Genomic DNA, 16,332 nt, shown 5'->3' on the forward strand with positions numbered 1-16,332 from the left:
AATAAATTCATTTTTACAAGTGAAACTGTACTGCCTGAGAATATATTCAAAATTAGATTTACAACGTTAACATCTTAAGAAAACTTTGACTCAGGTTCACTTTTACTTCCTCATTTTTATTGTTTAAAACAATTTTAGTGGCTTATGGTAATTTAAAAGTATATCCAACAATATTCTACCATATATAGATGTGCACTTTCTCACAATTTAAACATATTTTCTGTCTAATAACTAGTCTTTTTAACAATAAAGCAATAGCATAAAATATATCTGAATCTTAATTATGAAGTAATTATCAAACAAGGTGCTTGCACTATTTTTACCCTGCCCCATTTTTCAACAGCATATGGAAATTACTGAAAAGAGATTTATGGTTATAAACCTTCACCCCATATCCACTCCACACAGCCCCCCCCCCCCCAACTGGTGCACATATACAGCAATTGCTCTGGCTCTTGGCAACAATGGGAGAGAAGGGGAAGAGACGGGAGGAAGACTTTGCCAGAGAAGAAAAATCTAGAAAAATGTAGGTTCTTTCCCGGTTTCCCCTTCCTCCTCCTATTTGCCTTCAAGCAAAAGTAATTTTGTTAGAGTTTGCACCTTCTGCACAATGTTGATAGAAAAAAAATAGTGAACCTTTCTGAACCACTGCTACTCTCTCGCGTTATTCCAGCCATCTCCAGGAAGTCCCTTCTACCATAGACTCTTTTTCTTCCTTGCAACTGATAAGAGGAGAGGATAAAGAAGAAGGGGGCTGTAAAGTGTGTGTGAGCATTTGACTTCCACTATCTCCTCCTATTTTCCTACTTCTCTCTTTACCCCCTTTCTTTATCAAGTGCAGCGGTGGCTGCTACCGTCTGCCAAGCATGCCTGTCTTCTCTCTCGGATTGGCTAAAGCACTGACAGCTCGGATAGTGATTGTAGGAACTGAAGCTCCACCCCCCTCATGATGGCCCTGGACCATTCATAAACTAAATAACTCCAGGAAACAGCGAGGCAGAGAGAGAGAGAGAGAGAGAGAGCGAGAGAGAGAGCGAGAGAGAGCGAGAGAGAGCGAGAGAGAGCGAGAGAGAGCGAGAGAGAGAAAGGGAGGGAAAAGGAGGGAGGGAGAAGGAAAAGGAGAGAGACGTCGGAGGGGAGGAGGGAGAGACGACTCAGAAAGTGGAATCTGCACAAGCAACCTAAAGGGGGAGGAGAAGAAAAAGCCTTGAATCCTTATAACTAAACCCCAGATGCAACGCAAGCAACGACTTCGTCACACTAAAATCTATTTTGTGAGGGCCAAAATTATAAATTACGAAGCAGAAATGAATATCAAACAACTTCCAGCGGTGTGCACCTAGAGAAAGACAAGAACCCACTGCAAACAAACAAACCCAGTCCAAACAACGCCTCCAGTAGGAAAAGAGGAAAACCGCTACAACACGACCCCCTGAGAAGAGACCAGACCATCACGCTGAGAGTGCGGAGCGTCTGCAAACCTCCAAGTGTGCCGAGGACTGAGCTGCACTTCGCTGCTCTCTGGACCTTAATTACGTCCTTCACCTTCCATTTGGGGGAGGGTGAGGAGAAAGGCACTCACCTACGCTGAGTGAAGAAGTCCTACCAGCCTGTGGGAGAAGTTTTAAGAATGAAACACTGAATGTTTCACTTTTATTTTTAAATTTACTTTGGCACTTAAAAGACCTCATTTCCAGATTTCCGGGCAATCTCGGCTGCAGACATCTAAGCCTAACCTCTTGGTAACCTGATTTTTTCTGTCACCCCTTCTCTTTTTCTCCCCTCCCCTTCATCTCTCTCACAAGCACATCTTTATTTTACACATCGAGCAAAAAAGTCCCAGCAGGTACTTTTCTTCTTCAAAGATTACCTTTCACCCCCCCTTCTGCCTGGAGAAGCAAAAAGGTTTCGAAAGAGGGGAAAGAGCGAGCAAGCCGGCCGTTGTTTCAGCCGGTCAGCCCAGGTGGACAACAAGAGTGAAAGTGGGGCTTAGGGGAAGCGCGACGCCTCTTTCGCAAGCCGCAGGGCCACCACCACTGCGTGAGCCTTGGATCCCTCAACGTATTGCGAGACGCCGGTGTATAGCCCGGACCTGTGCCCCAACATGATCGCCGCTCAGGCCAAGCTGGTTTACCAGCTCAATAAATACTACACTGAGCGCTGCCAAGCGCGCAAGGCGGCCATCGCCAAGACCATCCGAGAGGTCTGTAAGGTGGTCTCGGACGTGCTAAAGGAAGTGGAGGTGCAGGAGCCTCGCTTCATCAGCTCCCTAAGCGAGATCGACGCCCGCTACGAGGGGCTGGAGGTCATCTCGCCCACGGAATTCGAGGTGGTGCTCTACCTAAACCAGATGGGCGTCTTCAACTTCGTAGACGACGGCTCCCTGCCCGGCTGCGCGGTGCTCAAACTGAGTGATGGGCGGAAGCGGAGCATGTCTCTCTGGGTCGAGTTCATCACTGCGTCCGGCTACCTCTCGGCGCGCAAGATCCGCTCGCGTTTCCAGACCCTGGTGGCTCAGGCAGTGGACAAGTGCAGCTATCGAGATGTGGTCAAGATGATCGCGGACACCAGCGAGGTCAAGTTGCGCATCAGGGAGCGCTACGTGGTGCAAATCACCCCTGCGTTCAAGTGCACCGGTATCTGGCCTCGCAGTGCGGCACAGTGGCCTATGCCCCATATCCCCTGGCCTGGCCCCAATCGGGTAGCGGAGGTCAAGGCCGAAGGGTTCAACTTGCTGTCGAAGGAATGCTACTCACTGACCGGCAAGCAGAGCTCCGCGGAGAGCGATGCCTGGGTACTCCAGTTCGGGGAGGCTGAGAACCGCCTGCTGATGGGCGGCTGCCGAAACAAGTGTCTCTCGGTGTTGAAGACGCTGCGGGATCGCCACCTGGAGCTGCCGGGCCAGCCGCTCAATAACTACCACATGAAGACGCTGCTGCTGTACGAGTGCGAGAAACACCCGCGGGAAACGGACTGGGACGAGGCGTGCCTCGGCGATCGGCTCAACGGCATCCTGCTGCAGCTCATCTCCTGCCTGCAGTGCCGCCGCTGCCCTCACTACTTTCTGCCCAACCTCGACCTTTTTCAGGGCAAGCCCCATTCGGCCCTGGAGAGCGCTGCCAAGCAGACCTGGAGGTTGGCCAGGGAAATTCTCACCAATCCCAAAAGCCTGGACAAACTATAGGGTGCTGGGGACTGCTTGAAAAGCGACACAAACGGGAGTGCTCTCTTACACAAACACACACAACTCACAGAGACAAACAGCAGAAACTCCGGACACAAACTTTTATGTAAGCCACCTGAAAGAAACAGGAAGCAGTCACAAGACCTTCGTTAATTAGCAAGCAAACAAAAAGAGAGCAAACCAGCCAACCAAACAAACAAAATCACATTCTTGCACAAAAGTGATCGTTTTTCTTCCAAACAATGTGAATTTAAAAGGTCACACAAAAGAAGCAATCGGGCTTTGCCACAACAAAATGAAACCCAAGGTACATTTTCAAATCAATGTATAGTAGTTTCTCCCTTTTTCCTTCTCTCCCCCAACTCCTTTCTCCTCTCTCTCTCATCTTCTTTCTTTCTCTCCCTCTCATTTCATTTTGTTTTGGGTTGCCTGAATGTTGTCACCAAGTGAGAAAAAGTATTTAATTATATGTAAAATTTCTCTTTTAAAAAAAGTTTTGCTGATGTTAAATGTATCTCAGTGCCAATGTCAGACTGTGCCCTTCCCTTTCTTGCACCTCTACCCTCACCCTAAAGCAGTCTTGTTGAAAACAGTAATAAAAATATTACTTTACATTGTAATTGACTGTGGATTGTTCTTAAATGAAGGCAGGTGAGATCACAATTTGTAATTTACAATGTAAAGATGTGAACTTGAGGAACTAAATGCAAGAAGCTCTCATTTGAACTCTAATTTGCAAAATTTACAAATACAGCACATTTTGTCGATTTAACCATACAAGCCCCCCCCATCCTCGGAAAATAGACAATACTAATTTTACCCAACTATAATATTGTTTGTTCTGTAGATTTTGAGACTTAAAGTAATATCTTTTTTCACACTTGAAAAAAAAAAACAAACAAACAGATTTTGTGTGGAAGAAAAGATTTTGATCCTAGTTTTTGAAATAGAAAAAAATTATTTCGCATTAAAAATTAAGAGATTTGCTTTCTTACACCATAATTTTAAAAAATACACTCAGTCTGAAGAAGGCAATATTTATGGATCTTTTCTGCATAGTTAACATGATCAGTTGAAAGTTTTCTTTCAATTCTTTGTCCTCTTCAAGCTTTAAATAATAAAAACTTAGCAATTAAATCAACCATACCAAAACAGAATAAAATGGTTATAGCAATACTCCTTTTCCCCAGTAAATGGTGATATGAACAATCCAAATTTATAAATTATTTCAATTTTTTTAGATGGCTTAGTTATAAATGCCATAACTAAGATCACTTTTTATCAAATTCCCAGAATTATTCGGAAGCTGCTTATAGGCAATTTAAAAAAAAAAAAAAAAGGTTTTGATACCATTTTTATGACCAAAGAAAAATTACTGTTTCAAGAATTTACATACAAGAAAAGTACATTACTCCCTCTGCTTTTCTAAGGTAACAATCCAAAGTACTCATTTCAACACTTCAACTAAATTAACAAAGGTTCCTTTTTAATGCAAGGAAATAACAGATTAAAAATAAAATAATTAGTAAAACTGAAAGCATCCCAATGCTGGAACTGGTCTCGTTTGTCTTTTTTATATTGTCTCCCATATACTCCCTTAGATATGCTAATGATGAGGCACAGGTACAGAATATATATCAATATTACCCTTTGATATTTAAAATTTATTCTTTGAGTTAGTCCAGTTTTTAATTTATTGAAAAATCCATGAATGAGAGATGTAGACAAAAATGTCCTAAAAAAAGGAATTTTAAAGATCTGAGGAAGAAGTTTGCATGGGGGAAGGAGTGTATGGAGGGATGATCGGGAAGACAGCATAGATGGATGAGAAACAAGGAAGATACTCAGGGCTCTGATGCTTAATTCACTCCACAAAAGAGGCTTAAGTTCTCAGATTCCCTGGTAAAAATTCCCTAGTAAAAATAGTTTTGTTTTAGAAATATAAACTTTGATCTTATCAGTTCTGAAATCATCTCTACTCTTTCAACCTACACTGTATCTTTTACTGATCTCTTCCTGTAGATGTAAAACAAACTCACTGTAATACTAAGTGGTTCAGACAAATATATGATTTTTTTCCATAATAAAAATGAATTTATTCTCCAGGGAAAAATGTTCTGAATTTTAAGAACATTTTCAAAGCAAGTAGTAGGTGCTTACAATTACAAAGAAATGATTTAAGGGCAGAATGTTTGGTTTAAAAGATAAAAATGACATCCTAAAATGACCTTTTTTTTCTTACACACACAAGTATTTACAGCATTAGACACATATCTCCCTCCAACTACTCCAGGAAAAGTTTTTCAATCCTGACAAGAAGAACAAAATTCCCCAAATTCAGTATCTTTTTTTTTCTTACCTTATTTAATTTAATGCAGGTATCACCAACAAAAAAAAACACTGCCACAATATAAGTGTCCTCATTTACAAAAAGCACCAATGTCTACATAAAGAATTCTTCCAATAACTGGCTAAAACATTTTAAGAATAGAAATTAGCAAAACTTTGATTTCTGTTAACAGGCAGGTTGCAGTGGTATAAGACAAATGCTGTGATTAGGCTAAAAGACCTTTGTATTGCACAAGCAAAAGGGGAAAAAATTAATTTAATGATGCTGCACAGAATAAAATCAGAGAGAAATAAAAGTTATAACTTCTTCCAAAAGGAGCAAGTGACTTTAAAGAGCCTAATTGCAAAGACTAGCAGAGATTCTAATCTTGAGAACAATTACATTAGACACCTCTAAATCGTATCACATTTTAGATTCTATGCCACATATGTCCAAAAGCATAATAGAATATTCTGAATTAAATTTCAGACTCTCAAACATACAAACTACCAGAAATTAGAGGGTATGAGTAATTTTGGTTATCTTTGTTTTTTAAAAGAAACTAAAATACAATCGCAGCCTCAGTCATGTAACAAAGTAGGAAATTTTTCTAGTTGATAATTTCACAATTAAAGTTTTCTCTACATTGAATTAGCTGAATTATCAAGCTCAGAATAATCCGTTCCAACATAGCCTTACTTTCATATAGTCTACCAAAGCCCATCTTAATAAAAGCAGCAATTCTGAAACAAAGTGCTAGAAATACATGTAAGACAAGAGATGACTTGTGTGTAAAGTTCTAAATAAAATTATAACATTCTCATTAATAATTACTTTGAAATACTTCTAAATCACTAAAATTAGTAATTCACATGATTATAAAACCAAAGAACTTCCTACCAATAAACTAAAAATATGTGTCTGTGTATACATACGCACAAGCTATCAGCCTGTAAAATAAGAAATTCCAGTTTTTTTAAGCCACTTCTCTTCTACAGGTTGCTTATTCTCATTTTAAAAAGACTGTTTCCTATCAGAACAAATTCTACCATTCACTTTCATGAACTAAACCTAGCTTTGGCTTTATGGCTGTGCCACAAATGTTTCTTAGTAAAATAAAGTTGCCAAGGGCTGAAAAGTAATCAGAAATACATTTTAAAAGGGGAAATTACATTTTCATTTAAGAATAGGAAATTATGCAGTGCCTTGTAAAATCGACTATAGGTAATGGGAAACAGAGGTATCTCACACACACGCAAGACATGCTTGTGTGCACAACAGAGTAGTAAGTCATGAGGACAAAAGCAAGGAGAGTGATATATTGGTATTATATCCAGAAAATATAAAGGCTAAACAAAATAATTCCACTCTCAACCTCACTGAATTTTGTAGCTTAATTCACCCTAGACCCTTTGTGGCAAAATATATTTATAGACGTTATTCCCTGTGGTTCTCCCCCAACCCCAGAATGAGCTAATGATAAACTCAATTAAGTGGAAATTGTTTTTGAATCTAAATGAACTTCAATAATCTAACTAGCTGGTAAGGATCTCATAAGCTAAAGAACGTAGCTGCTTTGTATATATAGGCAGAGGCAATTCAGCAAGAAATTCAAACTAAGTCTGTCAGATTTTACCAATGTCAATCCTATCCAACTGCAGCCCACCATCCCATTATAACAAAAAAATGCTTAAGAGTGAAACCCACTCCTCATCTTCTCACCTTGGGGTCGATTTGCTTGAAGTTAGAGTCTTCTTCATCCACCTCGAAATAGAGTTCGGAGGAGGTGACAGAAAGAGTGCCCTTTACTACAACAGAGGGGGCCACAAGCTGAGCTGGTGTGCTCAGGCTAACAGGACCTGCCAAAACCAAAAGAAAAACCACACAAGCTGGAATGACATTTTTCAAAAAATCTAATAGGTTAATAGATTCAAGCAGAAACTTTATTTGATTTTTAAATTCTCACCTCCAGCACCAAACTGTCTGCCAAATCCTTCTACACTTACAAATTCTGTCCACCCCAAATCTTCCTCTGAAAATGCAAGGTTATTAGGGTTCTCATACTAAGAGATTTATAGTAGGTGGTTAATGATAACAGTAAACTAGGATGCAATTATTTTTACAGGGAGTCTGCAAAGCTTTGGTCTAATCTGGTAAGAAGGTGGCTCTACCTAAATAAGTCCTTCCACATTCCATTGAGAAAAGAAGCCTCAGGCTATCAAACAACATGGAACAACAACCAGGAGCAAGGAAGACTCAATAGGCTTTCAAGGCCAGAGGTTAGCTTAGTTTGGCTGAAGCATGATTACAAAAAAGACTGCTAGCTTATTAGTGAAGTGAGAAACGTTACACCATATTCTCTGATAAAGATTTTGTGCCAGGTTGACACAAAACCTCTTCCATAACAACTTTACCCCATGAAAGATTGGTAAAAATACTTCTTTTCTAAGCCTGCCTTTCCACTGTTAAATATTGTTCAATGCTTCCAAATCTAATATTAGTGTAGTTCAGGGACTCTGGGAGTAAACAGCTGGAGGGTGGGTTTCCAAGTGAATGAATTTTTATTGGAATAATCAAATCTCCACAGGGCTTATCAAAGAGACAAATCAGCCTGCTACTGAAAACAATAGATTCACTACAGATAGAAGGGCATAAAGTATATCAGGGCTAAACCTAAAATAAAGGACTAAAAATAGTAATTATATTATATAAATGAATATGTGTATATCCACGTAGAGAGAGACAGAGTAAGAATTTGAAATCCCGTGTCAATTCCTCATTGTACAAATACTATAGGTGAAGAAAACAGCAACAGAAGATTGGCACTTATAGTTCTGAATTAATATAGTGCCTATAAACATGGTACACCTATTCAGGTAATCAATGGATGACTAAGTGTTTCAAAATTCAGATGAATCGACGTTTCCATCGATTGTTAGAGGGTGTTGGTCCTTAATCTCACATCAATCTTAATGTGTGCCAGTAGGACAATAGAAGGGATGCTCTGCAGAGATCAGAGCAGGTTTTGCCCTCTATTCCCAATGTACAAATACATTGTGTTTGCAGATGGGCAGCAGATAGCTGCAGAACAGCCATGATTTCCCAAAGCTCATCCCTATAAATGGATGAAATAAGCAGCTATGTGTTCTTTTGCTGTCTCCTTTGCCCTCTGTACATTAGCATGTAATCCTGAGAAGAAATAACATTTTTTCAATCACTCTCAGACATTCAATTACAGGGTAAGCAGACAGCTGCAGGAGCTAGGGCAACCTAGGTCCTACAGAAGACCCCTGACAATTTCCACTTCATTTCTAACCCACACCACTTTATTAGTGTGGATTACTTCTTAATCCTATTGCCATTGTCAAGATTATATAATTAAACTCCCCTTTCACCTCTATTACTGTATGAATGTATTACTAGTAGCAAGAACAGAAGCAAAATAAAGGAGGAGGAAATGGGTAAATAGATGTGAAGGAAAAGGCTAGAGAATAGCAGTGCCCACCTTACTTACCACTCCCAATCTGAATCACTTAACAGTATGCTCCAATTAATTTTATTTTACGTTACAGAGAGGTTTATGGTCATCAGAGAAGATACCATCATCTATTTTCGCTTTTCATTATAATTCACTGCATGGTAGCACAGGCTGCAGACACATCAATAAATGAAAAATTCCTAATGCCTTTTCTCTTAAATTAAAATTATCAAAATAGAAGACTGTATAATTTTCACCAATGGAAATTGTAGAATCTTTCAGACTTTCCTCCCAAAGGGAGAGAACCACAGGCATTAAGGAAAAAAAAAGGCATTTAATGAATGACTAAAATTTCAGGCTAAACAAGAGAATTTTTCCCATAAGGGAAGTAAAACTGAAAATCTGCAGAGTGCAAATCAAAATTCCTACATCAGGTAAAATATGTGGATCCTGTGAAAAGCCATAGCATTCTTGGAATGGATTTTTTGAGAGAGTTAAATGTATATGCAGCATGTTCACTAAGACCTGTATATCAAAGCAAATAGCTCATCTGCCTCCAAGCTTTATTTACAAAACAATTGGCAAAATTTTACTTACAGCTCTCATTTTATAGAGATTAGGTAACTCCCGAGGGTGAAGCAATTTTGTTGTTCTGCTTTTAAACTTTTCTTTTATGGTGAAAATTACTCAAAAAAGAAAAAGATGAGAAGGGTAAAGAAAGTAAAAAGAATGGAAAAATAAAGGGGAAATAGTGTTGACGATTAGGAGGAAAATATTTGGAAGAACAAAAACCATCTTTATTTAAAGTAATTGTGGGCGTAAACTCGGTAGTCCTAGCGGTCACAGATGAAAAAGTAAGTAATTAGGTGCTTATTGGCCCAGAGCTAGCTGAAATATCCATACAACCGGTGAATTTACCAGCGAGATTCTCTAAATCTTTCTCATCCACGGATGACAGAGTATCGTCGTCGCCTTCCAGGAGGATCTCGTTTTCTGAGTTCTGATTTCCTAAAGCCTGACTCTTGATGGACTGTTTTCCTTTAGCGAGGATATCTTCATCTGCAGCTGAAATGAAAAGGAAACAAAGCTGTCCATCAACTCTGGGGCGAGTACTTTTGCAGAGGGGCAGGGAAGTGAGGTAAGGATAGGTGGCCAAAGATGGTCAATCATTTTTACAGAGAGTCATCCACAGGAGGAGAGTGACTGGGATGGCACACAGGCCCCTTCTGACAAACAGGACTCCCCAAGCCTAGTCTAATGTTACCTTGAACAAGCACCCTAATCCCATTAAACGTGACCCTTGCACCGCCCACCGAACCATTTATTTACTTACAGTTAGGGCAAGAGAGGGTTCAAAGGCAGCACATTTTGGGGAAATTAGTAGAAAAAAATAAGAACCCCATTTTGGAAACAATATCTACTTGATTCTGAAACTTAAGAAAGGCTGGTCATTCCTGCAAATAGTGATTATACTGACAAAACATCGTGAACTTGTCGGGCAGTGGTTGTGGAGGAGAATCTACAAGTAAGAAGGGTCAGAGAGATTCACAGCCAATGAGGGCTGTAAGCCAAATTGTGAAGCCACAGCTGACATCAAACAAGCTATAGCAGCTCTCCGAAGCTGCATCCTCTTTCTTCCAATCCTCCCTCTCACCTTCGCACTGCCCTTGCCCACATTTTACCCCACCCAGACCCCCACTTTAGCCTTTATATAAATATCCAAGACTAAGACACTGTGGAAACTAAGTGGAGGCTCACACACTACCTCCTCCATGTGTTTAAACTAAAAGGCTAAGACACCCCGGGGGCAAACATAACAGAAAGCCCGGGAGGAGAGGCATCTGGGCAAAGAGCCTTACAGGGCCTGAATTGGAACAGCCTGTGGAGAGCGGCGGCACCAGACTCTCAGGCACTGTGACAAGGCAGCCAGACGGAGAGGAAAGAGGGAAAGGGTACACCAAACCTAGGGAATGAAGAAGAAGCTCTGCAGAGCACCTACAACCAATGACGGAACCAGAAAGAGGAGCAGAGGTGCAGCTGAAAGGACAAAACACTGAAACTCAACAATTCGGACTTCAAAACCCCATGTCCCTTCCAGTATTAACTCCCACTGCTTTGAGCAGCTTTCTCCTTCAGAAATATAGAAAAGAAGATACTAAATTCTGGACTGTGATTTTTAAAACCTCATAGCGTCACATAAGGGAAAGTTTAGAATCCTTGTTACACTATTGACATTCCCAGGTTTCCAGTGAGGGAAATTCAGGAGGCAAAGCACCTGATCCTCCCAGGCAGTAGCTATTGATATGGAAATCAGATGGCGAGGCTTTCTGATCCACTGCAGTTTCGGCCTAGGCAAAAGGCCCAAAACCCAGAAAGGATAAAGCCTTCAGTTTCCAGTAACATGGCTAATATCTATCTATATAATTCTTTCTATACAGTTACACTACATGTATGTTACCAAACGTTTTGACAAAACAAAGCTTCTTTGATTTTAATAGATAGAATTATGGGTAATATTAAGGGTAAAAGTTTATTTTTAGCATATTCATGTGAGTTCACAATGTATATCATTTATATACAATACTAATGGCACAGCTTTAACAGAATATAGGAGCTCTATATTAAATGAGAAAGTCACGGGAAGAAGCTTTCTATATTTAGGTTTTGAATACCATCTATGGGTAAATCAAATTTTGTTTTCCTTCATACCCACAAATAACAAGCATAGTATGCTGCACACATATGAAAGTCTCAGTAAATATTTTGAAAAAATTTTAAAGTATCTAACTAAAATGACTTTATTTTTTAAGCTACAAAGAAATATACCAAAAACTCCCCAATTTTTAGGAAAATAGCAGCATAAGTTGTTATATCACTGTTTATATTTCAAGTATTTATGTTTCCTTACTCTAAAATCATAAACACTGCCCTGAGCCCAAACAAGATATATTCCAATGTACTACCAATGTTATTAAAAATAAATCAGTCACCGAGATATACAAGAGAAATCACCATCTTCTATATTTTCTAATAAATAAAGCAAATCATAATAAAATAACAATTGCCAATCAGATTTTAGTACAAAATCAGTATGTTACATTCTCTTTTTCTAGATTTACAATGCCTTCTTCAAAGCAGAAATGATAATAATGCTAATATTAAATAACACCATGTGCTAGGGCGTGTTCAAAACACTTTACATATTCAGCTCATTTAATTCTCATAAACCCTCTGCTAATTTCTCCTTTTCAGATGAGTAAACAGGTGCAGAGAGGTTACATAACTTGCCCAAGGCAACACAGCTAGTAAGAAGTAGAAACAGGAATGAAATCCAAGCATTATGGTAACAGTATCTTAACCACTATATAAATAACAATGTATATATAATTTAAGGATTAGTTTAGTAATTCTTATGTTTCTCATAGTGCCTTTAAAAAGGTTAAGTCAAAATCATAATAAACAAGTTAAGAATACAAAAATACTCATTTCCAAACCTAAATTTGATGAGCATATGACAACCAAATTCAGAAACAACCAAATTCAATACCTTGCTCATTACTATCTCTGATTATTACCATACATGTCCTGAAGTACACATACACCAAGCTTACTTGGGGTGAGGGGGGTAGGGGAGGAAAGAAAGGAAAAAAGCTCTTTACTGTGCAAACATTTACAAAAAATGAGAGGAGCCAAGTAGCAATATGCAATGGCTTAAAATAGCTCAGTAAATAAATTCATTCATGTAAATGACTGCTAAATAGAATTTGTTATCCCTTCCAATTGAAACTTAAAAAAATGTTAATATGTTCTCATCATGCTGACACATATTAAAACACAGTAAGTTTTGAATTGAATAAAGTTTTATGAAAAAATTCTGAAGTACTCTAAGTCTACTGTATGCATAGAAACACCCACTTTAATTTATTTATTTACTTATTTTTACAAGCTCAGATTCTGGAATTGTTCAACCTCAACTGAAAACCTCTTGTCATGGAAAATATGCAGCTTACTGATATTTAGAATGGTTTTCCTGTAATTAACTCCCCCTTGAGGATTTTAAGTTAGCAGCAGTAAAATTACCAACAGTACTCTAATACACACCACATGCGCTGGTGTTCAATTCTCAGTGGTCTAATAGCTCTCTGCTAAAGAACTTTTTTTTTGTTTGTTTCAAAATTAGAACAAAACTATCCTAAGCATAAAATAAAAGATAATTATCATGTTTATATGTGCTGGGGAAAGTATACTTTTAACTTTTGCTTGCCTTCTACTCAATCATTAAAACAAGTATCAACTGTTTTGATATTTTTTGTGAATATATTCTACGCTAGTATAAAAGTTTAATTGGATGAAGTCAGAACACACTTCTGGTTCCATTTCAAAGCTTTGATTCAGATCTTCGCTAGCTAATAAAATTATTACCAAACATGAAAACTATTTAAGTTTTTCTTATCACCATTAACAGACTGCCTTCATATAGTCTCTCACTTTATTCTGGCTTAATATTTACCCTCATTTAGTAATTAAACTGCAATTGTTACACAACACTGGAGAAATCTGTCAAAAATTCTTTGTTTGAAAGATGACTTTTTATTCACTGAAGCTAAGAGCAATTAGAGGGCTTAGAGAAAAGGTCCTCAAAATGTAAAGTTCAAGTTCTTTACAGCTAGATCTAGGCATGAGTTGATTCATCCATGCAACACAAGCTAGCTAAGTAAAATTAAAACAGAGAAAGGACACAGAAAAGTGTTCCACCTATGACACATAAAGCCCCTTTTAAAACTCCACTGCAACAGTGAAATGGAGTCAGCAATAGTCCATATTACAGTAAAAGAAGTGTATACATGAGGAATTAGCCACCTTAAAAAAATACTACTGGAATAACAAAATGACCTCAAATATAAATAAAATGAATATGAGTATCCACTTAATGTGATGTGAAATACCTATATCATAACTGCTTATCCTGAATAAGACACATAAAGAATATCTTATACACAACTACTGTCCTAAACTTTAGAGTTAATGCAATTTCCAAAGGGTTCCAAGTCAAGAAAATTTAGAAAAATCAGTGAAAATACGAAAGATGATTAGGAGATTAGAAGATAAGCCAAGTTTCATCTCCTAATGATCATGGGTTCCCCCAAAAGCTTTGGTTACAGAACCTAATATATGTTGATACAAAAAAGGAAGCAACAGTATCTGGCATTATTGAAGTTGTGAGAGAATGGCATGATTTAAGATCTTTACATGGTTTGTCATCCCAAGAAAACCAGATGAGTTACTTGTGTCATTCCATATGATCACAAGATACTTCTTAAACAATGTTAAATCCTCCTCATATATTTCCATCAGCATGCACATTCTCTACAAAATTAAAATGTCTTGAATTCAACAGAATTCTACTGCTTAACTGTTTATTATTTGAACTAAAACCACTCTTTCTACCATTTAAAACATTTTTTTTAACGTGGCTTTAATTTAAATGTAAAGTTCCCATTATATTTAACAATGAATTTTAGAAGACAGTATAGCACTACAGTAAGAAAATCTGATTAGTCATCAGTTAACCTGGGCTTTAGTCCTGTATCCACCAAGAATTATGTGGCTTTTTGTTTCCTCAGTTTCCTTATTTATAAAGAATAAAGTTAGATTAGACTTTAGCCTTTGTTTCTTTCCAGATCTAAAATGTTCTGACAATAAATAATAAATGTTCTGACAAACTGGGCCCTGTGCATTAGGAGAATGTTACCAATCATGACAACTAACTTCTAATACATTTTAAACTATAAAATGCAAGAAAATGTCCTCAAGAATCAAATACCCACCTCTGCTTGCTGCTGCTAATTTCCATAAAGAATATTTAATAATAAGAGGAAGTATTAATTTTAATTTAAAAATATGACTCAGTTTCTGCAAAGTTAAAGGAATCTCCCATTACAAAATGACTTTTATAAATAACCACTTTGGAGGGTCTCTCTTTGAAAAATTACCTAAGGCCCTTTTCCCCACGCAAGTTAATGTGAACTTGGGAAGGGCAATTAAATTGTCAGAATTAAAAAATTTGTTTTTAACTAGAAGGTAGCCAGAAGTAGAGTCATGGGGCTAGTATTGATCGCCCGAACAGAGAACATCACTCTTCAGGTATTTACTCTGCCACCTTTACACCAGGGGCTTTCCTTCAAATCAAATCAATCTATAAAAAAGATGGCTCTTACTACTAAAATACATAACTAATCTCCAACGGCATTTCTATTTACATGTTTCCCTTTGATAATAATAATATAGTTTGTGATGTTTTAAGAATCTGCATTTAACAACATCCTGTCTCCTTAGTTAAATCAATTATAAATAAAAGTGAGAAGTCCTAAAACAGTATACAACTGACACACTATCCTCAATAATACCTATTTTAAATATTCAAATTCAACACTGAAGCATAGTATTTATCCATACTAGATTCTGTAGTTTCAACTGCTTTTTGATCACATCAACTGTTTTTGTTTTGCTAACTTGATTTTTAATATGTTTATTTTCATTAACTTCCTTACTGTTATTAAATTAAGGATAAAGGCGCAAGAGTTTCATAATTAACACAAAATTAAAACTGGATGTTACCTATAAGATGCTTTATTTAATAAAAAATTAAAAACTTAAGTTCTTGACTTACATAATGAATTAGCATAAACTATGCTGATATGAAACTATACCACTGTACAATCTACGTGCCGAGTTTTAAAACCATTGTCTAATATTCATTATTTAAAATAAAAAATATATACAAAGTATGACAACAAAAGATTTATATTTTATCAAAAAATGTTATATTAAATATTACATGTGGAAGACCACTGAAGCATCTCCTCCACATTTAGTTTTTAAAAGCATATATTTCAGATTTAAATTTTTGTTTTCAACCTTTCAGAGTATTTTAATCACTGTAAGATCCATGTTCAATATTGTCAAATAAGATGGAATTACATAAAGTGCTTAATTTTACTTCCCTCAATTTAATAAATATTATATTAACTTTTCAATTACTGTTTGGAGTCATTAGAGTGAATTCTACACAGGATAAAAAAAGTTCTAAAAGACAGTAAGCACTGCAATGCTTACTAAATATTTTTTTTTTTTAACCAGCCTCCTGGCAACACAAAAAGGTGGCATAATAGTATTTTAAAAGGTAAAGTTCAGTAACAATGAAATCAAATTTATTTATTATGTAAAATTCTGTAATTTCCCAAAATGGTTGCATGTATTATTTTTGGTTAATGATTGATTTTAATAAGCTCTATATTAAATCTATACCACAAATTTTAAATTCAGTTATTGATATTTCTC

General features: G+C 37.2%; 2 protein-coding genes across 8 annotated transcripts in view; one reads left to right on the forward strand and one right to left on the reverse strand.

The window, feature by feature from the left end:
- The window catches only part of LRBA (LPS responsive beige-like anchor protein), a 779,818-nt gene that overhangs the window by 281,896 nt on the left and 481,590 nt on the right, over positions 1–16,332 (reverse strand). For all 7 annotated transcript variants that reach the window (XM_060655634.3, XM_060655639.3, XM_060655638.3 and 4 more), the window contains 2 exons: positions 9,910–10,056; positions 7,236–7,372 (listed from right to left, as the gene is read on the reverse strand). In XM_060655634.3, coding sequence (XP_060511617.2) covers positions 7,236–7,372; positions 9,910–10,056 — 284 coding nt within the window. The remainder of the gene's footprint in view (positions 1–7,235; positions 7,373–9,909; positions 10,057–16,332) is intronic.
- On the forward strand, positions 2,007–3,804 carry MAB21L2 (mab-21 like 2). Its single transcript, XM_060655651.3, has one exon. It carries the CDS (start codon positions 2,105–2,107, stop codon positions 3,182–3,184), a length of 1,080 nt encoding a protein of 359 aa, XP_060511634.1. The 5' UTR covers positions 2,007–2,104; the 3' UTR covers positions 3,185–3,804.

This window comes from Panthera onca, chromosome B1 (assembly GCF_046562875.1).
Source record: "Panthera onca isolate mPanOnc1 chromosome B1, mPanOnc1 haplotype 2, whole genome shotgun sequence".
NCBI lineage: Eukaryota > Metazoa > Chordata > Mammalia > Carnivora > Felidae > Panthera > Panthera onca.